Source organism: Pan troglodytes, chromosome 21 (genome assembly GCF_028858775.2).
Source record: "Pan troglodytes isolate AG18354 chromosome 21, NHGRI_mPanTro3-v2.0_pri, whole genome shotgun sequence".
NCBI classification, from domain to species: domain Eukaryota; kingdom Metazoa; phylum Chordata; class Mammalia; order Primates; family Hominidae; genus Pan; species Pan troglodytes.
In genome coordinates this window covers 44,075,509-44,092,409 of record NC_072419.2, presented here as the reverse complement: position 1 = coordinate 44,092,409, position 16,901 = coordinate 44,075,509, and the positions used below count along the sequence as shown (strand labels likewise).

Below are 16,901 nucleotides of genomic sequence, written 5' to 3'. Positions count from 1 at the left end.
AGGCATTGCGTGAGGCAGTCTGGATAATAACTACTGCTATCATTACCCACCTACCAGAGAGGAGCAGCTAGTGTTACTGGGGATTTACTATGTGTCAGGATAGTGCCAAGGGCCTTCTGTATATTAACTCCTTTACTTCTCAGAAATATTGAGAAGCAGGGGCCAGGCGCTGTGGCTCACACGTGTAATCCTAGCACTTTGGGAGGCTGAGGTGGGCGAATCACTTGAGGCCAGGAGTTTGACAGCAGCCTGGCCAACATGGCGAAACCCTGTTTCTACTAAAAATACAAAAATTAACCAGGAGTGGTGGTGCACACCTGTAACCCCAGGTACTTGGGAGGCTGAGGCAGGAGAATCACTTGAACCTTGGAGGCAGAAGTTGCAGGGAGCCAAGATCACGCCACTGCACTCAGCCTGGGGGACAGAGCAAAACTCCGTCTCAAATAATAATAATAATAATAATAATAATAATATTGAGAGGCAGGGATTCTTACCCCCATTTTAGATGAGGAAGCTGGCTCAGGCAGAACAAGCTCCTCAAGGCTAGTGGGTGGCAGAACTGGGACTCAAACCCTAGTCCATGCTCTTTTCATGCTACCATGTTTGTGTGGGTATAGATTTCGGAGCTGTCTGGAGAACAAAGGAAGACATTAAATATTAGAGTGATAGGGAGGCTCAAGAATGGAGCTTAGCAAAATTAAGTTTCTCTAATTAGGTCAGAAGTACCCCTGGTGATTTTTTCCATTTTCATACTTTTCTCCATCATCTGATCTTCTTTTAACCAGGCAGGTACACACTGCACCTTCTAGTTTCTCTATATTGTCATTTAGAAAGGACAAACTCAAGAGAGCAATGCCAAACTCCACTTTCTTCTCTTTCCTCAGAACTTCAAGACTCTGACAATGTTCAATGCGACATTCTACTTTTAGCCATATGGCCACATGATTTGAAAGTGAAATTTTCAAATGTAGATCTGAGATACGACTATAGCTCATCTCCAAGAAAGGCATCATCATTGCTGCATTGAACATGCACAGAGATGAAACAGAGATTGGCTTCTGAAGATGAAGTTTCTGCCCTGACAGTTTTAGAAGTGCCATAGAAACCAGCATGCAGTGAAGTTGACTGTTGTCAGAACAGCACCTTATCTAGCCTGTTACAACTCTGTGGCATGGAATATTTACTGCTGAATGGATTCAGGGAAGCCAAATATAAATGTGTACTCAGTGTTTAAAAGGAAATAAAATAAGCAGAATGATTACGGAAAACAAGAAAGTGAGAAAGTGTGGGCAGTCCTCTATCTTCTCAAGTTTTGGTCTGTTTTAAAAAGAAGATGGCATCACCTTTATTCTCTGCCCATCTTACTCCATACAGACAGTGTCAACTTCTAAATGGATTAATACACTTCTGACTCCTTTTATGGGTCCCCAAGATGCCACATAGAAAGCTGATCTTCAGATAAGGACTCGAGATGATTCCTTGGCTATCTGTGTGTGATGAGGTAGAGCTGGCCATCTGAAAGAACTTCGAAGGGTGCCTGAAACTCCAAAATGGCTGTTGTCAACTCCACTCATGATCGGATGGCTAGGATTCAGTCTCTGGAGAAGCAATGTAAAAGTTCTAGAAAAAAATTATCATCACAAGCTTCTTCCTGCCTTATATCTTCCCTCATCAAAGGTCCTGGAGGAAGTGAAGGAGTCTGATCTATAATACTCTGACCATTATGCACTAAAGATATATAAGTGGACTTGTTTCTCTAGTGGTAGGGAAAAACTGAATTATGCCCCACTGACCAATAAGACATGTTTTAAAAATGGCTAGACAAAGAACAGAGGGAAGTTAGCTGGCCCGTGTGGAGATCATACCTGCAGCCCAACCTCCTTAGCACATGGGGACTGAACTAACAGGTTACAAATATCCCATTCTAAAGATGGCACCCAGCTTCCCCTTGCCTCCTTTCCCCCTCAAGAGACCTTGTGTGAGTGCAGGAAGCATTCAAATTAGATACTGGAACTCCTCTAAACTATGATATATATTATACATTCTACAAATAAGTTCCTCTGCCAAGGTGGAAAGAGTACTAAGAAGATGGGATCAGATCCCAGCTCAAACACTAATTTACTAGTGTCCTTAGGCGAGTCATTTAACTTTTCTTGGCCTCAGCTTCTTCGCTTGGAAACAGGAAGCCTGCACGAGATCAGGGAAGGCAAACAGGGTTCATCCCAAGTGCCAACTCAACCCACTGCAGTGAGTACAGAGTATGATACAAAAAACCGTCGTGAAGCCGAGGCGAAGCTCAGTGGGAAACAGCCCTGAAATCACTAGCAATGCCCACCCTGACTGCAGGAGGGGAGGGTGGCAGTGTGCCTCACCCCTGTTTCCCTGATCCGGTGCTCTTGAAGGTCCTTTTGGCTTTGATAATCTGTGGCATGTCTAGCCAGCTGTAACGGATTTCTACCTGCATATGGGTATGTGGATGGATTCAGGATGTTGGCTGATGGCGTTCCCAGAGAGAGGAGCCGCTATGAGAAATGCCTCAAGCTGGAGACACACTTCACCACCGCAACAGGACATGATGGCCAACACTGATGATTAGCTCATCCTTTCATCAATAAATTCATCTTCCCTGTGACAAAGACACAACCCCTGGATCTGCTGTGACATTAGGCCATTTTAAGACAACAGGGGCATGCAAATCACGTACGCTTCAAATGGGAATATGATGAACAGAGATTTAAGGGACGTTCCAAGAATCCAGTAACTTCCTTAAGTGTCGTAAATATTTCTCACTTTACAAAACTTCAGAGTGAAAATCTATATGTACGTTGGACTGTATCTGAACAAGACAGGAGAGTTAAGATTTAAAGGGAGTCTTCCACAAATCAATTCACTCAACTCTCACCTTTGAAGAGCCTGAAGGTGACTGCCTTCTTTGTGAAGCAATGACAACTCAGCATTCATGCAGCATTTTTTACTGTGCAAAGCAGGGCACCTGCATTAATCTTACCTGCTGTACATGCCCTGTGTTGGGTATGTACAACAAATACCATTTTCAGATTTCACAGATGGAAAAATTGAGACAGATACCAAATGACTACCATTGGGTTTCAGCTGGAGACTTGAGTGGAATGTGATTCCATAGTCCCAGGCCTTCTCTATTAGTTCTTTCACGCTGGCAAGAGATGACAGCAAAAACCGAATCCTAACAATAGTGAAATTTCTCGAGTCCTTACTAAGCGCCAGTCACCGTGCTAAGCACTTTCACGGATTTCTCATTTTTTCTCGCAAGAATTCCAAGAGGTAAAAACTATTACTATTTCTACTTTTCAAATGGGAAACTGAGGCTTAAAGAGATGAATCTCTCCTAAGGCCAAAAAGCTCACGGGGAACAGGAAACAGAACAGAAACAGGACAGAAACCCATGCAAATTTGGCTCCAAGGCTGTGTTCACTTTCATAGTTCAAAAAAGGAAAAAGTCTATGTTTTATGTACTTTTCATAGTATTAGCATATAAACAAATAGATGGGATATTTTTCTTTATGCCATATCTGGAGACTAACGCAAACCAGTAGCATTAAAATGTAAGGTCACCTAGCTTCTTGGCCTATAGTTTCCCTATAAATTCAAGAAACTTTTAAAAGGGAAACAAAAATCTATAGCTACATCAGCAAATTCCACATGCAATCTGAGACAGCTAAAAAAAAAAAAAAAAAAGAGAGAGATACTCTGATAGGTTTTGTTTTGTTCATTCCATAAGAGAGGGCTAGAATAAAAACTTAGATGGTAATTCAGTGAATGGTGCATTAAGTAGAACAGATTGCAATTCACAGCAGCATAAGCCTGTTTAGGGGCTGCTAAAATAAACAGATTCATCTCCAAAGATACACAAGGAGGTGGTATGTGTAGCGCCAAGGTGCCATTTCCGCAGGGTTGTGTGTGTGTATTTCCCCCTCTTCCAGCCACATACTCACTTTAAATGTTAATCTGTCCTTGGGAGCACTACTAAATCACCATCTTTGCACATGCCTCCATCTCTTTCAGCAGTCAAGTCGCAAGCCCTCCAAATAAGCATGCGGATGTCGTTTCTAATCTGCCCCTGACAGGCAGTGAGCTGCCCCTTGCTGATAAAAGGAGACAGTCATAAAAGAGGCTGCTATGAAGCCAACATGAACCTCTCTTGCCTTAATAACACGGGACATGACTCAGAGCCGAAACCTGAAGCCTCCACTCGGGTCTCCAGTCATGGGTGGGAATTGCCTCACCATTTGGAAAATGCTAGTTTCTTTCTTCCAAAGCAAGGGGAGAAACTTGAACCACGGGAGAGGGAAGTAACTAGAGATGGGAGAAGCATCAACACCAGCAAAACAAATCTTCCTCCAAAAGCTTCTAAAATAGGGCAGACTATTAGAGAAGAATCCTAGAAACTGCAAGTCTTTTAGCTGGGGAAACTGAGGCTGAAGAATCAGTAAAAGAAAATTCTTTCAAAAATGCACTGCTAACTGATGGCAGTTTTGGTAAGAATCCAAGGCTCTCAGGCCACAGCTTTGCCCACAAACAAATGACTGGCTACATGTTAGTTCTGTCTCAGCACATACGCATGTTGCAGGCTTTTACAAACAATCTCATTAATCTTCAAAATGACCCTATAATAAAGCTATCATGAAAACGGACACACACACACAGGGCAAGGCATTTCCCAAGGGAACAAAGATCATGTGCGGCAGAGCTGGGATTTAACCTTGGGCTTGCATGACGCCATACTCATGTTCCTTCCATATTACCATGATGCCGCCATCACAAGTGTGATGCAAATTCTAAATTTACTTAAATTCAGTCAATTTCTAAATTTACATCCCCCGCTAAAAAAAAAACCCAGACTGCTCACTTGAATTTTGACAACTTATACTCTGGTCTTGAGAGAATCAGTACTTCTGTGATAGCGATGCAATAATACAAGGCTGAAAATGACAACCCTACTGGAGAAAAGGAGAAAGTAAGTAAGATTAGTCCCTATTTGTGAAGACTGAGAGTTAGTTTAGAGGGAGAGACAGATAAGCATGCAGGCCCAAAATACTTGTAATAATAGCTACCACTTAGGGCATACTTCCCTGTGCCAGGAAATATTCCAAGTGATTTACATATACTGAATTTACTTAATCCGCCCCACAATCCTACATGATAGGTACTGTTATTCTCATCCTTTCACTGATGAAGAAACTGAAGCAGAGAGTTTAAGTAACTTGCTTGTAATCACCCAGCTGGTAGGAGTCAGAGCCAGGATTTATGTCTACACAGTCTGGCTCCAGCGTCCCTGATCTTCAGCCTGAGGCTGCAGTGCAAGGGTGCACTTGGGGCACACAGGAGGGGCTCCAGGTGGTCTCAGGGAAGATTTTCTGCAGAAACTGTCAGGGAAACGCTAAGCAGAATGCTTAGTATATGACAGACACTCAATACATGTTTATTAACTAATTTGTTTGCCAAAATTCTGAAGGATACAGAGTAATACATTAGCCAGCTTCATGAAAGGGATGTGGAAAAGATGGCACAGAGAGGTATTCTGGGCAGAGCTCAGAGCAATGGGCCAATGTCTAGAAGGTTTGAGAAAGGACAAGGTCAGGAAGCGTGAGTGGTACAGAATGGCTTTTGCACCTCACGAGGGTGAGGGATGTATCTAGAGCAGCCAGCAGGGGCCAAACTGGGCGAGGCACCATGAGGCCGGCGCAGGAGGTTAGACTGCATCCCGAGGGCGATGCAAGGCCACTGTTTACTGTGTTTGGGTGGAGAAGTGCATACATGAATTTACATTTTAGAAAAATCTCTGGTTGCTGTGTAGAAAATGAACTGGAGGGCCCAAACCTACACATAGGCAGACTAGTTAGTTAGGCGGGTGCTGCACTAATGGAAGAAAACAAATGATGGTAGCCTGAATGTAAGTGTTGGTAGTAAAGAGAGAGAAAAGTGGATAGGCTGCAGAGATATGAGAGGTAAAGCTGACCAGATTATGAGAGGTGGGAGGTGGAGGGAGAGGAGTAAACAGATGATGCCTATTTTTGATCTAGTCAAACTGGTAAACTGCCCTAATGTGGGCAGTAGGGGAAGAGATTATACAGGGCTAGGGCCGCAAGCCTGGTTTTGGACTCACTAAGTCAGAAGAGCCTATGGGTGATGTCCGGGTGGCAGCTGGCTACGTGAGTCTGCAGAGATTTGGGAGGCCCTGGCACTTAGCCCCGATCTCATCAGATCTTGCAACCAGCCTATGAGCTTGGTAGGGGGAGAGCCTATTAGCACCACTGAATGAGGACAGAGAGGATCAGGAAGGCAAAACAGTGCCCAAGGTCATACTGCAAGGTAAGTGGCAGAGGTGTGGGACCAGAATTCAGGTCCTCTGACTTCTCTTCCAAGAGTAAAAAGGATGATTGTGATTGGCAAGGGGGCAGGCAGGGAGGCAGTAGAGGGTGAATGAGCAAATGGTTGAAACTGGGTATTAGAGAGGTAAAAGCACGACATCCTCTGCCCCCAGCCCCCCTGTCACAAGTTTTACTGGCTGTAAGCTGTGTTTTGGCAAATCTATGGACTGAGAAAGTTTGGGAACCACAGGTTTAAAGAAGAGCCTAGGCTAGGCGCAGTGGCTCAGGTCTGTAACTCCAGCACTTTGGGAGGCTGAGGCATGAGGTTTGCTTGAGCACAGGAGTTTGAGAACACCCTGGGCAACATAGCAAGACCTCGTCTCTACAAAAAAATGCAAACATTAGCTGGGCGTGGTGGCACGCACCTGAGGTCTCAGCTACTCGGGAGGCTGGGGCAGGAGGATTACTTGAGCCCAGGAGTTTGAGGCTGCAGTGAGCTGTGATCACGCCATGCCACTGTACTCTAGCCTGGGTGACAGAATGAGATCCTGTCTCAGAAAAAAAAAAAAAAAAAGCTGGCAGTGGGAAGGGAGCTGGGAGGAACTCTCAGCAGGATTCTTTTTCAAAGCTTGCCCCAGAATCTTCCAGCAAGTTAGCAGAAGAATCGCTGGCAGCCGCACACTTTCACTGTCTACCATCTCACCCAGTGTGTTAGGTGCACGTACCCCCCACATTCACTCCTGCACTTCACCCCCTTCCATATAAATCTTTAAATGAGCTTCGAATGCAAAGGACAAAGTCTGTTTAAGACATCAAGTCCTGTGGATACTGTTTCATTACAAGGAGTCCATCTTTTTCTTTTCAGGTAAAGCCTGGAATGATTTAACTGTGACAAAATTAGCATGCAATTTGTAAGTCATTACGGTGCAAAGTATGTGGTAAGAACACTTTATTGAACAAACCTGCTGAGTATAATTTTCCCAGGAACTAAAAAAGAGAAAACCTCTCTCCAAGGCTCTCCTCCCTCTTTTAGAAAAATTCCTGCTAGTACCTATATAATCATGTCTTCTTTCTGACAGTCAAAAGCCAGGCATGCTCTGTACACTTAGCCAATGGAAACGGGAAGGAATCAACAAGAAGTCAGGATGCCTTCCCAACAACAGGCATCTTAGTATTTTCTGGGCTTCAAGTCGTTCGGAGAGTCAGGTGAAATCTGCTGAGACAAGAACCCTGGATATTTACAGATCACAAGAACTGCTGCTCACTAGATGGGTCTCAAGAATTACATGCCCTTGAAAAGTTCAGGTCAAATCTTGCTCACCAGAAACCCCTAGGGTATGTCCAGAGACATTATGGCCCTGGAATCTCACAGACTTTGAATACAACATAAAAGCAGAAGGCTACTGCCCAAGACATGGAACTCTTTGCTAGTTACAGATTATTGTAATACGTGATTTGAACTGAATGTGTATAGAATTATCTATCAGTCCTGTTGATTCTTCGAAGTAGTATTTTTCCTTATGAAATATTGCTATAGTTATGCCACAGAATCCACAGAACTGTACTTAAATATTTTTGGTGGCAGGTCTAATCACAGAGAAAACAAAAATCAGGGTTAAAAATTAGTGTTAAGGAATAATGTGGAAAGCGCAGGGTGACTCGCTGTATCTTCCTTAATACTCACAGACAGATATTAATTTCACCTAATGAGCAGTGGTCTTTCATTTACTGAATGTCAGGCACGCTGTCCTGAGAAAACGATGAACAAGAGAGATTACAGTCCCAGAGACAGAGAGTAAACAAATAAATGAAATAATTACAGGTTCTGAAGCAGCTAGGGAGAGAGGGCTCTCTTAAAAATGGTAATCACTGAAAGCCTCTCTGAGGAGGCGACATTTTACTGAGACCTGATAGCAGAGAGGAGGCTCAGGGCAGAAGGGAGTGGCAAATGTAAAGAAGGAAACAAAGGCTGTGTGGCAGGAGGGGCCTAGTGGCAGGAGAAGGGGTTGGAGAAGCAGGGAAGAGTCAAGTCATGCAAAACCTTGCAGCAGCAGGGAATCAGGACAGTGGGTATGTACACGTGTGCGGGGGTGGGGCGGGGGGACACAAACAGTCCTTGTAGAGAAAAGAAAGCTAAAGCTTCTCTGACCACCTTCTGTGTGCCAGGCCCTGTGCAAGCAGCTTTCATGCATAATACATTCACCAACACCATATCCCTACATACATAACTTCTCAAAGTACACAAACTGGGACATACACCTTAAACACAAAACAAACACCATCCAGGAAGAAAATAAGGATAGGGCAGTTCAACTGTTTGCCCACAGTCAGAGAACCAGGATAAAGCCTGGCTATAAAGCCCACGCTCTTCCTCTCACACCCTCCACTCGTGGAAGGTACCCTCTTCTCTCCCCCTTCACTTGGCTTCCCACTGCTGCTCCTTTGCTGTTTCACTCCAGGCTGGAAATGCCCTAGATATCCCTAACTTTTTAGGTTCAGCACGAATGCTCAGCCACAAAACTAGCCCCCCTAGAGTTTAGGGTGACTCTAGCCTTAGATGACCTCTCCCCACTCCCCGGATCCTCCAGCCCTCGTCTGCGGCACCACCCCTAGGCCCATTCTTTTCTTGGCACTTTTGCTTCTCACCCCCAGCTGGTGCCTGGCCTCGCACATTCCCAGAGCGGGCACCTCATCAACATTTGCCAAATGACTAGATTCTCTCTAGTGACCTGGTCAACTGCAAACCATGGGCACTTGCACTGTGCCCAGAGAAGTCTGAAGTTCACAGGGAAGGTGATGGCTGAGACAATAAAAATACCAATACTTGAGCCTGTTATCTTAGGTTTTTTGGTTGCAGACTTGGTGAGGTATGTGAGAGATTATTCACTACTGATCTGATAGTCAATGTCTTCAAAATGCCTGAAAAATAAGCATTCAATTCAAGTCGACAAATATTTGCTAAGCTCCCAATTGGTGTAGGACATTCAAATTTAATGGGGGCAAGGAGGCAAACTGTCTGCAACTTCAGAGAGAAGACGGCATGAGGCAGAGGTGAAAAGGTCGTATTGTTCTAAGTCACTGTGCACCTGTGAGGCGGCTTCATCTGCTAGGATGGCGCCTGAGTGCTGGCAGCAAACACTGCCCACAAACGCATCCCTCACCCCTACCTGCCCTGGCTCTCTGCGTAACACTGAGGCTGCTGAGCACTAATGGCCTTGGAATGTTTGCCAGTGCCCAGCAAAACGGCCTTGGCATCAAGGAGACAGATGTTTGTCAGGGAACAGCACGGCCTTGGTGCCCATGGCACACAGCAGCTCTGTGAATGCTGGGAGAGTGGCTGCAGCGATTACTCTCCGTCAGTGCTAATCAATTTCACACCCTCTTCAATGCTGATAATAGATAATCTTTTGGGAAGCAGGCCAAGTTTCCTAACAGCTATGTGCAAACTGCTCCCTGACACCCAGCCACTTACTCGGTCTCCCTCAAAAAAAGTCTAAGCTGCACCTCAAATAAAGCATCTGATGGTGCCAACGCTCTCTTCTGCTAGGCGACTCCTTCTGGCAAGGAGGATGCTCTCAGGAAAAGGACTGCTTACTAAAAAGGCTTACTAAAAGGCTTACTAAAAAATTACTCAAGAATTCCAAAGGAAGCTAGGAAATTCTAGCAGCAGCAGCGGCGGCAGCTTCTACTTACTGAGCAAAGTACTTTCTATACTTTATGCTTAGTCTTCATAATAACCTTTAACGCGAGGTGTTTTGTTTTTATTTTTTGAGACAGGGTCTCGCTCTGTCACCCAGGCTGGAGTGCAGTGGCACAATCTCGGCTTGTTGCAACCCTTACCTCTCAGGCTCAAGTGACTCTCGTGCCTCAGCCTCCCGAGTAACTGGGATTACACGCGTGCGCCATCATGCCCAGCTAATTTTTGTATTTTTAGTAGAAATGGGGGTTTTGCTTTGTCGGCCAGGCTGGTCTCAAATTTCTGACCTCAAGTGATCTGCCCGCCTTGGCCTCCGAAAATTTTTGGCCTACCCTAAAAAGGTAGGGATGTCTGGCCTCCCAAAGTTCAGGTGTGAGCCATTGTGTCTGGCCCAAAAGGGAGGTGTTTTTATTCTAATTTTACAGATGAGAAAACAAAGCTTAGGAAGGTCACCTCGATTATCCAAAATCTCAGAGCTAGAAGTGGGAAGATTACCTTTTCTACTAGACTGCTGCACCTCTATCTAGAAGACCAGTCAGTCACTGACCAACCTATCACTGCGCTTTTAATTCATTCCATCGTCCAAAAATGGCAGGGTTACCAAAGGTTGTTTAACTTAACCTGAGGGAATGAGGGAAAACATGAAGCTTGAGGGGTTGGATCACCTTGGCTAGTATCACTTTATAGGCCAGAAACTGAGGCTACATGAGGCATAGTGACAAGCAGTGATTTAAAGGTGGTGCTTGCTCTTAAATCCTAGGTCCCCTGACTCCCAGGTCTTCCCTTTGCCACCCCTCAAAACCTCCCTAGCAGATAACATCGGGGATTCCGTCAGGGCTGGAGTTCTAACTGTCTCATGGCTTTTTCCTTACAAAAGTCCAGGGAATTTCAAGTTGTTTCTAATTATCATTCAGATAAAGAGAAGGAGTACATTATTCCCACAATTTAACAACCACTGAGTGTCCTTCATGTCCAAGTTACTGTATAGGGTAGAAAAGATGGAAACGGAAAGTTTAATTAAAGAACAAAGGGGTTGGGGTGAATTGGAATTAAAGAATTGTGGTGGAACATGCTAGTATCTAAAGTGCAGCCTCAGAATTTAGAGTCTCTGCCTTTTATCTTGCAGTAGTATCACTGTACAAAAGAAGAAAGCCCCAGTTAATCAATTCAATCAATCCACAAACTTCTGAGGACTTACTCAGTTTAGGGATCATAGGGAAATCACAAGAATGAAAAGCACAGCTACCTATCTGCTGGTGTTCATGAATGATACCAGCCAAGGTGATCCAACCCCTCAAGCTTCATGTTTTCCCTCATTCCCTCAGGTTAAGTTAAACAACCTTTGGTAACTCTGCCATTTTTGGACGATGGAATGAATTAAAAGCACAGTGATAGGTTGGTCAGTGACTGACTGGTCTTCTAGATAGAGGTGCAGCAGTCTAGTAGAAAAGGTAATCTTGCCACATTTTATGAAAGGGAAGAGGTGGATAAGAAGTGGCAAAGAGAAACAGGACAGATAACAAGGTCACTGTCTCCCCACATCCCCACAGCCCTAGTCTCTCACTCTGGCCTGAGGCATGCCCCGAGGGAAAATGCTGGTGTAATTCCCAGTGCAACACGGTAGCCTTAGCTGGATGGTCCCAACACGGGAAGGTGGGGAGGGCTATACTAAAATCAGTCCTTCCACCAGTGAAGTTCAAAAGCCTCAAGTGTATCTTTAAGAAAAGACTGAAAAGGATGGAGTGATGCGGCAAAACAAGATCACAAGGAAAATGAGGTCTCCTGTAGACTTGGAAAAAAGTAAGCCAGGCGTCATTTTATAATGTGACTGAAGACTTGAGAAGTGTCTTGTAGGGGAGCGAATACAAATTGGACATTAAACAGTGATAGGAAAACTTACCCTGATTAAGGAATACAGATGGAAAGCTACAGTGGCCAGAGATGGTGGAGAACAAAATGGAAGGAGGTGAAAAACACAGAGGGTGGGATAACACCATAGTAAGCACAGCCCCTCAAGAAAAAACATCCAGCAGGTGTCACTTCTCTCAGCAACCATCAACATGAGAAAACAAGGGTCAGCCCTTCAGAACCTGCGGTTTGGCTTGGCTGCAATGCATCTGAGCTTCCGTCCTCTAGGTCTCCAGTTTTCCATCTGTAAATGGGGTAACTGGATTCCAGGACCATTCAGTTTCCTTCCAGCTCCTCTACGCTGTGATCACCCTTCCTCAGCATGCCTCCTTCAGGATTTCAGAAGCCAGCAAGTGTGAGTACTAAGACATGCTCTGCCAACATGGTACCAGGTCACAGCCTTGTACTTTGGCCAGATTTTCGAAGAGAAGCTCTTGTCAAGGGTGCCTGTGCTGTCCACCCAGACTCCCAGGTCAGACCTGGATGGATGCTACACATACTTCTTCCTGAAAGGGTGTCACTCGTGTCAGAAGAGCAGTCATAACCACTTGGCAGACCATCATCTGCTCTACTTCTACAACATGTTAGATGGCACTGCTGCCCTTACCTATCCTGTGGGGTGATGGGAGGAACACAAGGGACCCAAATGGAGGGCAAGTCAATAGCTGGCAAAAGTGAGGCAGGGATACGTACGTGTTTTTCCCCTTCAATCTTCTTGTCCGCCACCTGCATTGCACCCAGATATTTAAAATGCAACTCCATTAGTCTGTCAACCTGAAAGAGAGATTTCACAGGCTTGAGTGAGAAGGAAAGACAACGCACAGCAAGAGAACAGTGGCACTCCTATTCATCTCACTGTCGCTCCCTTACAAAGGGAGACCCGCTCTGGCACTCCTTACAGCGGATGAGAGAAGCTTTGCTTAGGGACACATCAGGAATGGATCAAAGGGCTGGGGTAGAACAAAGCAAACACTTAGGATGAATGCAGTTTGAACCAGGCCCATTCCCGAAAGGAGGCTATGCATTCTCAGCCCTTCTGGAACTCCCAGGAATGCACGTTGTTAAAAACAAATAAATAAATAAAAATTCAAGTCCCTTCTTGCCAAGAGAAGGAGCTTGAAGTTACACACTTGATATTCACTTAGAACTTTACAGAAATTTCTTTTTTCAAACTGAAACCTTTCATGTTCAGATTCTGCCCCAGAGCTGATCTTTTTTTTAAAATGCCTGAGTAAAATCTTTTTAGTTGCTTTTGAGTCAGAAGAGAGAGCAAGAAAACCTCCTTCAGCAACTTTAAAAAAGGCCCTGACTTTTGCTTGGCAATAACTTAAAAATCAGTTTTAAGTTGAGCAAAGTCATGCTTCAAACATGGCTTGAGGAACACTCAGTGGATTTGAAAAAGTTTTGTTTTTTCCCCAGGACTCCAAAATGACTGAAGAAACACTGTGAAGCCAGCCTAGACTCCTGACTTATCTTTTTATCAGGTTGGCACCACCACAGCCCTTGGCAACTCTGGCATTCATTTACCCAGGAGCTGATACTGATTGCTTAATAGGTGATGTTCCTGCAACATGCCATCAGACAGTCTGAGAAGACTGTGGTCAAACCTTCTTTAGCCAACACTGATGACCCTAAGACCTTAATGTTGCAGCTTATAAAGTATTTTCATGACCATTATTTCCTTAAACCTTAAAAAAAACCTGACAAGGTGTGCAGGGAAGACAGGTAGCAAACCCCATTTCAAAGATGAGGAAACCAAAGCACAGATGTTAACTGATGTCACTAGGGTGACGTGACTACTAAGATCTCCGTGTCCTAACTTGATGACCTCTTCATCATGCTATACTCCTGGTGAGGGTAGAAAAAATGGTCAGAGGTAGCTCAAAGAGACAGTCTTAAACCTTTCTTGGGTAAGTTACATAATGTCTCTAAGCTTCAACTGCTTTGCCTGTCAATGCAAATAATAACTATACAAGGATAAATAAGCCACAGTGTTGTAAGAATATATGCAACGATGAAAGTCATCTTCTCTATTATCCAATCCATAGTAGTCACTCAATAAATGGTAGCTCTTATTACTGTTAAAAATCCTATCGTCTGGCATACTAAAGATATAAAATATCCATCTAATCTCATGTCACTGCGTTCCCAGCTTCCATAGCCCAATCCATCTAATGTCATGTAATTGTGTTCCCAGCTTCCATAGCCCGAACCATCTAATCTCATGTAATTGCGTTCCCAGCTTCCATAGCCCGATCCATCTAATCTCATGTAACTGTGTTCCCAGCTTCCATAGCCCGAACCATCTAATCTCATGTAATTGCGTTCCCAGCTTCCATAGCCCGATCCATCTAATCTCATGTAACTGTGTTCCCAGCTTCCATAGCCCGAACCATCTAATCTCATGTAATTGCGTTCCCAGCTTCCATAGCCCAATCCATCTAATTTCATGTAACTGAGTTCCCAGCTTCCATAGCCCATTTAGGGCAGGCTCTACCATTTCCTTATCATTATCTTCATTTTATTACCACCACCTTAGTAAGACCTTATCTAATTCACCTCCCACTGACCCTTCAAGATGCGTATTGATGTCCCCATGTTGAAGCTGGTGAAACTGAGGTTCAGAGTGGCACACATCTCAAAAGCAGCGAAAACAGGTTCAAATCTCAAGTCTGTATCCAAAGCCGATGCTCTTAATCACTTTGCTATGCTGTGCAGCAGCCCTCAACAAAAATCCTAGTCTAATCCATGCTCGTTGGGTCTAAAAATCCCCTCAAGTACTAGTGGTATCGTCCTCAGGTGTTACTACTCCCAGGAGAACGCATTTGGAGATGAAAAGCAGAATAACCAGAAGAGCCTTTGACATGCAAAGCAACAGGGCCCAGGTGCCAGAAAAGAGAATTTTAGGGTAGGACCACTCAACCCAGTATCCCTCAGATCACATCAGGTAAAGAGCCTTTCTATCAGTCCCGGTCCCAGCTTTACAGTCCAACAGTCACCCACCTTCTCACTGTCATTTTCAGTGAATTTATTCAGAAGCCGGGTCCGCTGCTGCCCTCTCAGGTTCCGCAGGAGGGAAGCCAGGATCGAACAGACATGCTCTGGGTTGGGAAAGAGAAAAGAGAACATGCTGAGATCAGAGCAGTAATTATTACCTCTCTTCAAGCCTCGTCTGGTTCTATTGAGGGCAGAATAAGTAGGCCTTTCTGACTGCTGCTATTGATTAATAAGACAAGAACCTAAATTGTGTCACTAAAAAACCGAACCAATCTTCACATTGCACAAAAAACATATTCAAAAGGGATGAGATCCTCAAGGACAACTTGAGTAAGTGAATCAAAACTAAGTTAGAATTCCTTTTCTATCTGGAATTAATTGATTTTTATTGTCCACAACAGAATCTCAAACTAATCCCACCTTTACAGAAATAACCTGTGAATAGAATATGAACACCAGCCATGGCATGAACAAATAATGGAGATAAGACATGCTGTATCGAATTCTCAAATTACCTTATAACTTTCCCAAGTAAACAGCCTGGAATTAAATATGAAATATGATAGGGACCCAGTGCTATCACTTACATTCTGGTGCAGCTAACATCCCCGCTTCAAGTTTAAAGGTGGCTGTACTGTAAGCGCTTCAAAACAGTTAACAGGGCTTTCTGAGTTCAACAACCCAGCGGCTTCTATTATGAAATACTATTCTTCTACTCTTGGAAGAAGAGGGTAATTCAAGGGTATATTATAGGCTTCAGGTGAAAGAGATTCTTTTCTTTAAAAAGAACTTTCAAAAAATCAAGAATAATGACCTTGAAAAGCAGGTGACAAAAGTCTACTCGTGGAGAAATGGCAGAACAAAGTTTATTTTGAAATAAAATGCTCACAGTGTGAACAACAAACAGTTTATTTGAAAACTGATGAGCATCTTCCTATGCCAAAGTTACCTTGGATTCCCAAGAATGTCACCTGACTACTGAGGCCACAAGGAAGCATTCTTACTTCTCTGATTATAGCACGGATATAATTTTGTGCCAGTGTGTTTTTCTTCACTTAATAAGCATTCCCCACCCCCTCGTTTCCCTAATTTCTTAATGTTGGGGTTATTCAGTCCTTAGATTTCTATTTTCTATATATATTCACTTCCCTGGTAATCGCATCTCGTCCTATGGCTTTGAAAACCATTACATGCTGACAACTCACAAATTTGAACCTATAGGTCAGTCCTGTCCTCTGAATGCTGACTCATATATTCAGCTGTCTACCTGCCCTCTCCACTTGGCTGCCTAACATCCTATCAACTTTTTTTTCCTTAATTTTTATTTTGAGACAGATTCTGTCACCCAGGCTGGAGTGCAGCGGCACGATCAGGGCTCACTGCAGCCTCAACCTCTAAGGCTCAATCAATCCTCCTGCCTCAGCCTCCTGAGTAGCTGGGACTACAGGTGCACAACACCATGTCTGGCTAATTTTGTATTTTCTACAGAGATGGGGTTTAGCCATGTTACCCAGGCTGGTGTTGAACTCCTGGCCTCAAGCAATCCACCTGCCTTGGCCTTCCAAAGTGCTGGGATTACAGGTGTGAGCCACTGTGCCTGGCTGGTTCTTTTAAACTTAACGTCCAAAAACAAGCTCCTGATCTTCCTCCCTAAACCTGTTTCCCATAGTTGTTTCCATCTAACTAATGGCAACCAGAATCTCCAGTTTCTCCAGCCAAAACCAGTGAAAATGCCTTTGATTCTCTTCTTTCTCACATCCCACGAGAAACCTCACCAGCTTTACCTTCAAATCATATCCAGTATCCCACCTCTTCTGACTACTACCACCACTGCTACTACATTACCCTCATTCACATCACCACCATTTCTTGCTTGGAATAGTCAATAGCCTACTAGTAAGTCCCTCTCCTTCCACCCTTGTGCCCTTTGGCCTAAACTCCATAGAGCAGCC

The 16,901-nt window shown here is 44.2% G+C and overlaps 1 protein-coding gene across 2 annotated transcripts in view; it reads right to left on the bottom strand.

Annotated features, from left to right (window-relative positions):
* CTNNBL1 (catenin beta like 1) overlaps positions 1-16,901 on the bottom strand; it is a 177,191-nt gene that overhangs the window by 17,060 nt on the left and 143,230 nt on the right. For both annotated transcript variants that reach the window (NM_001246652.1, XM_016937137.4), the window contains 2 exon segments: positions 12,646-12,726; positions 14,956-15,053. In NM_001246652.1, coding sequence (NP_001233581.1) covers positions 12,646-12,726; positions 14,956-15,053 — 179 coding nt within the window.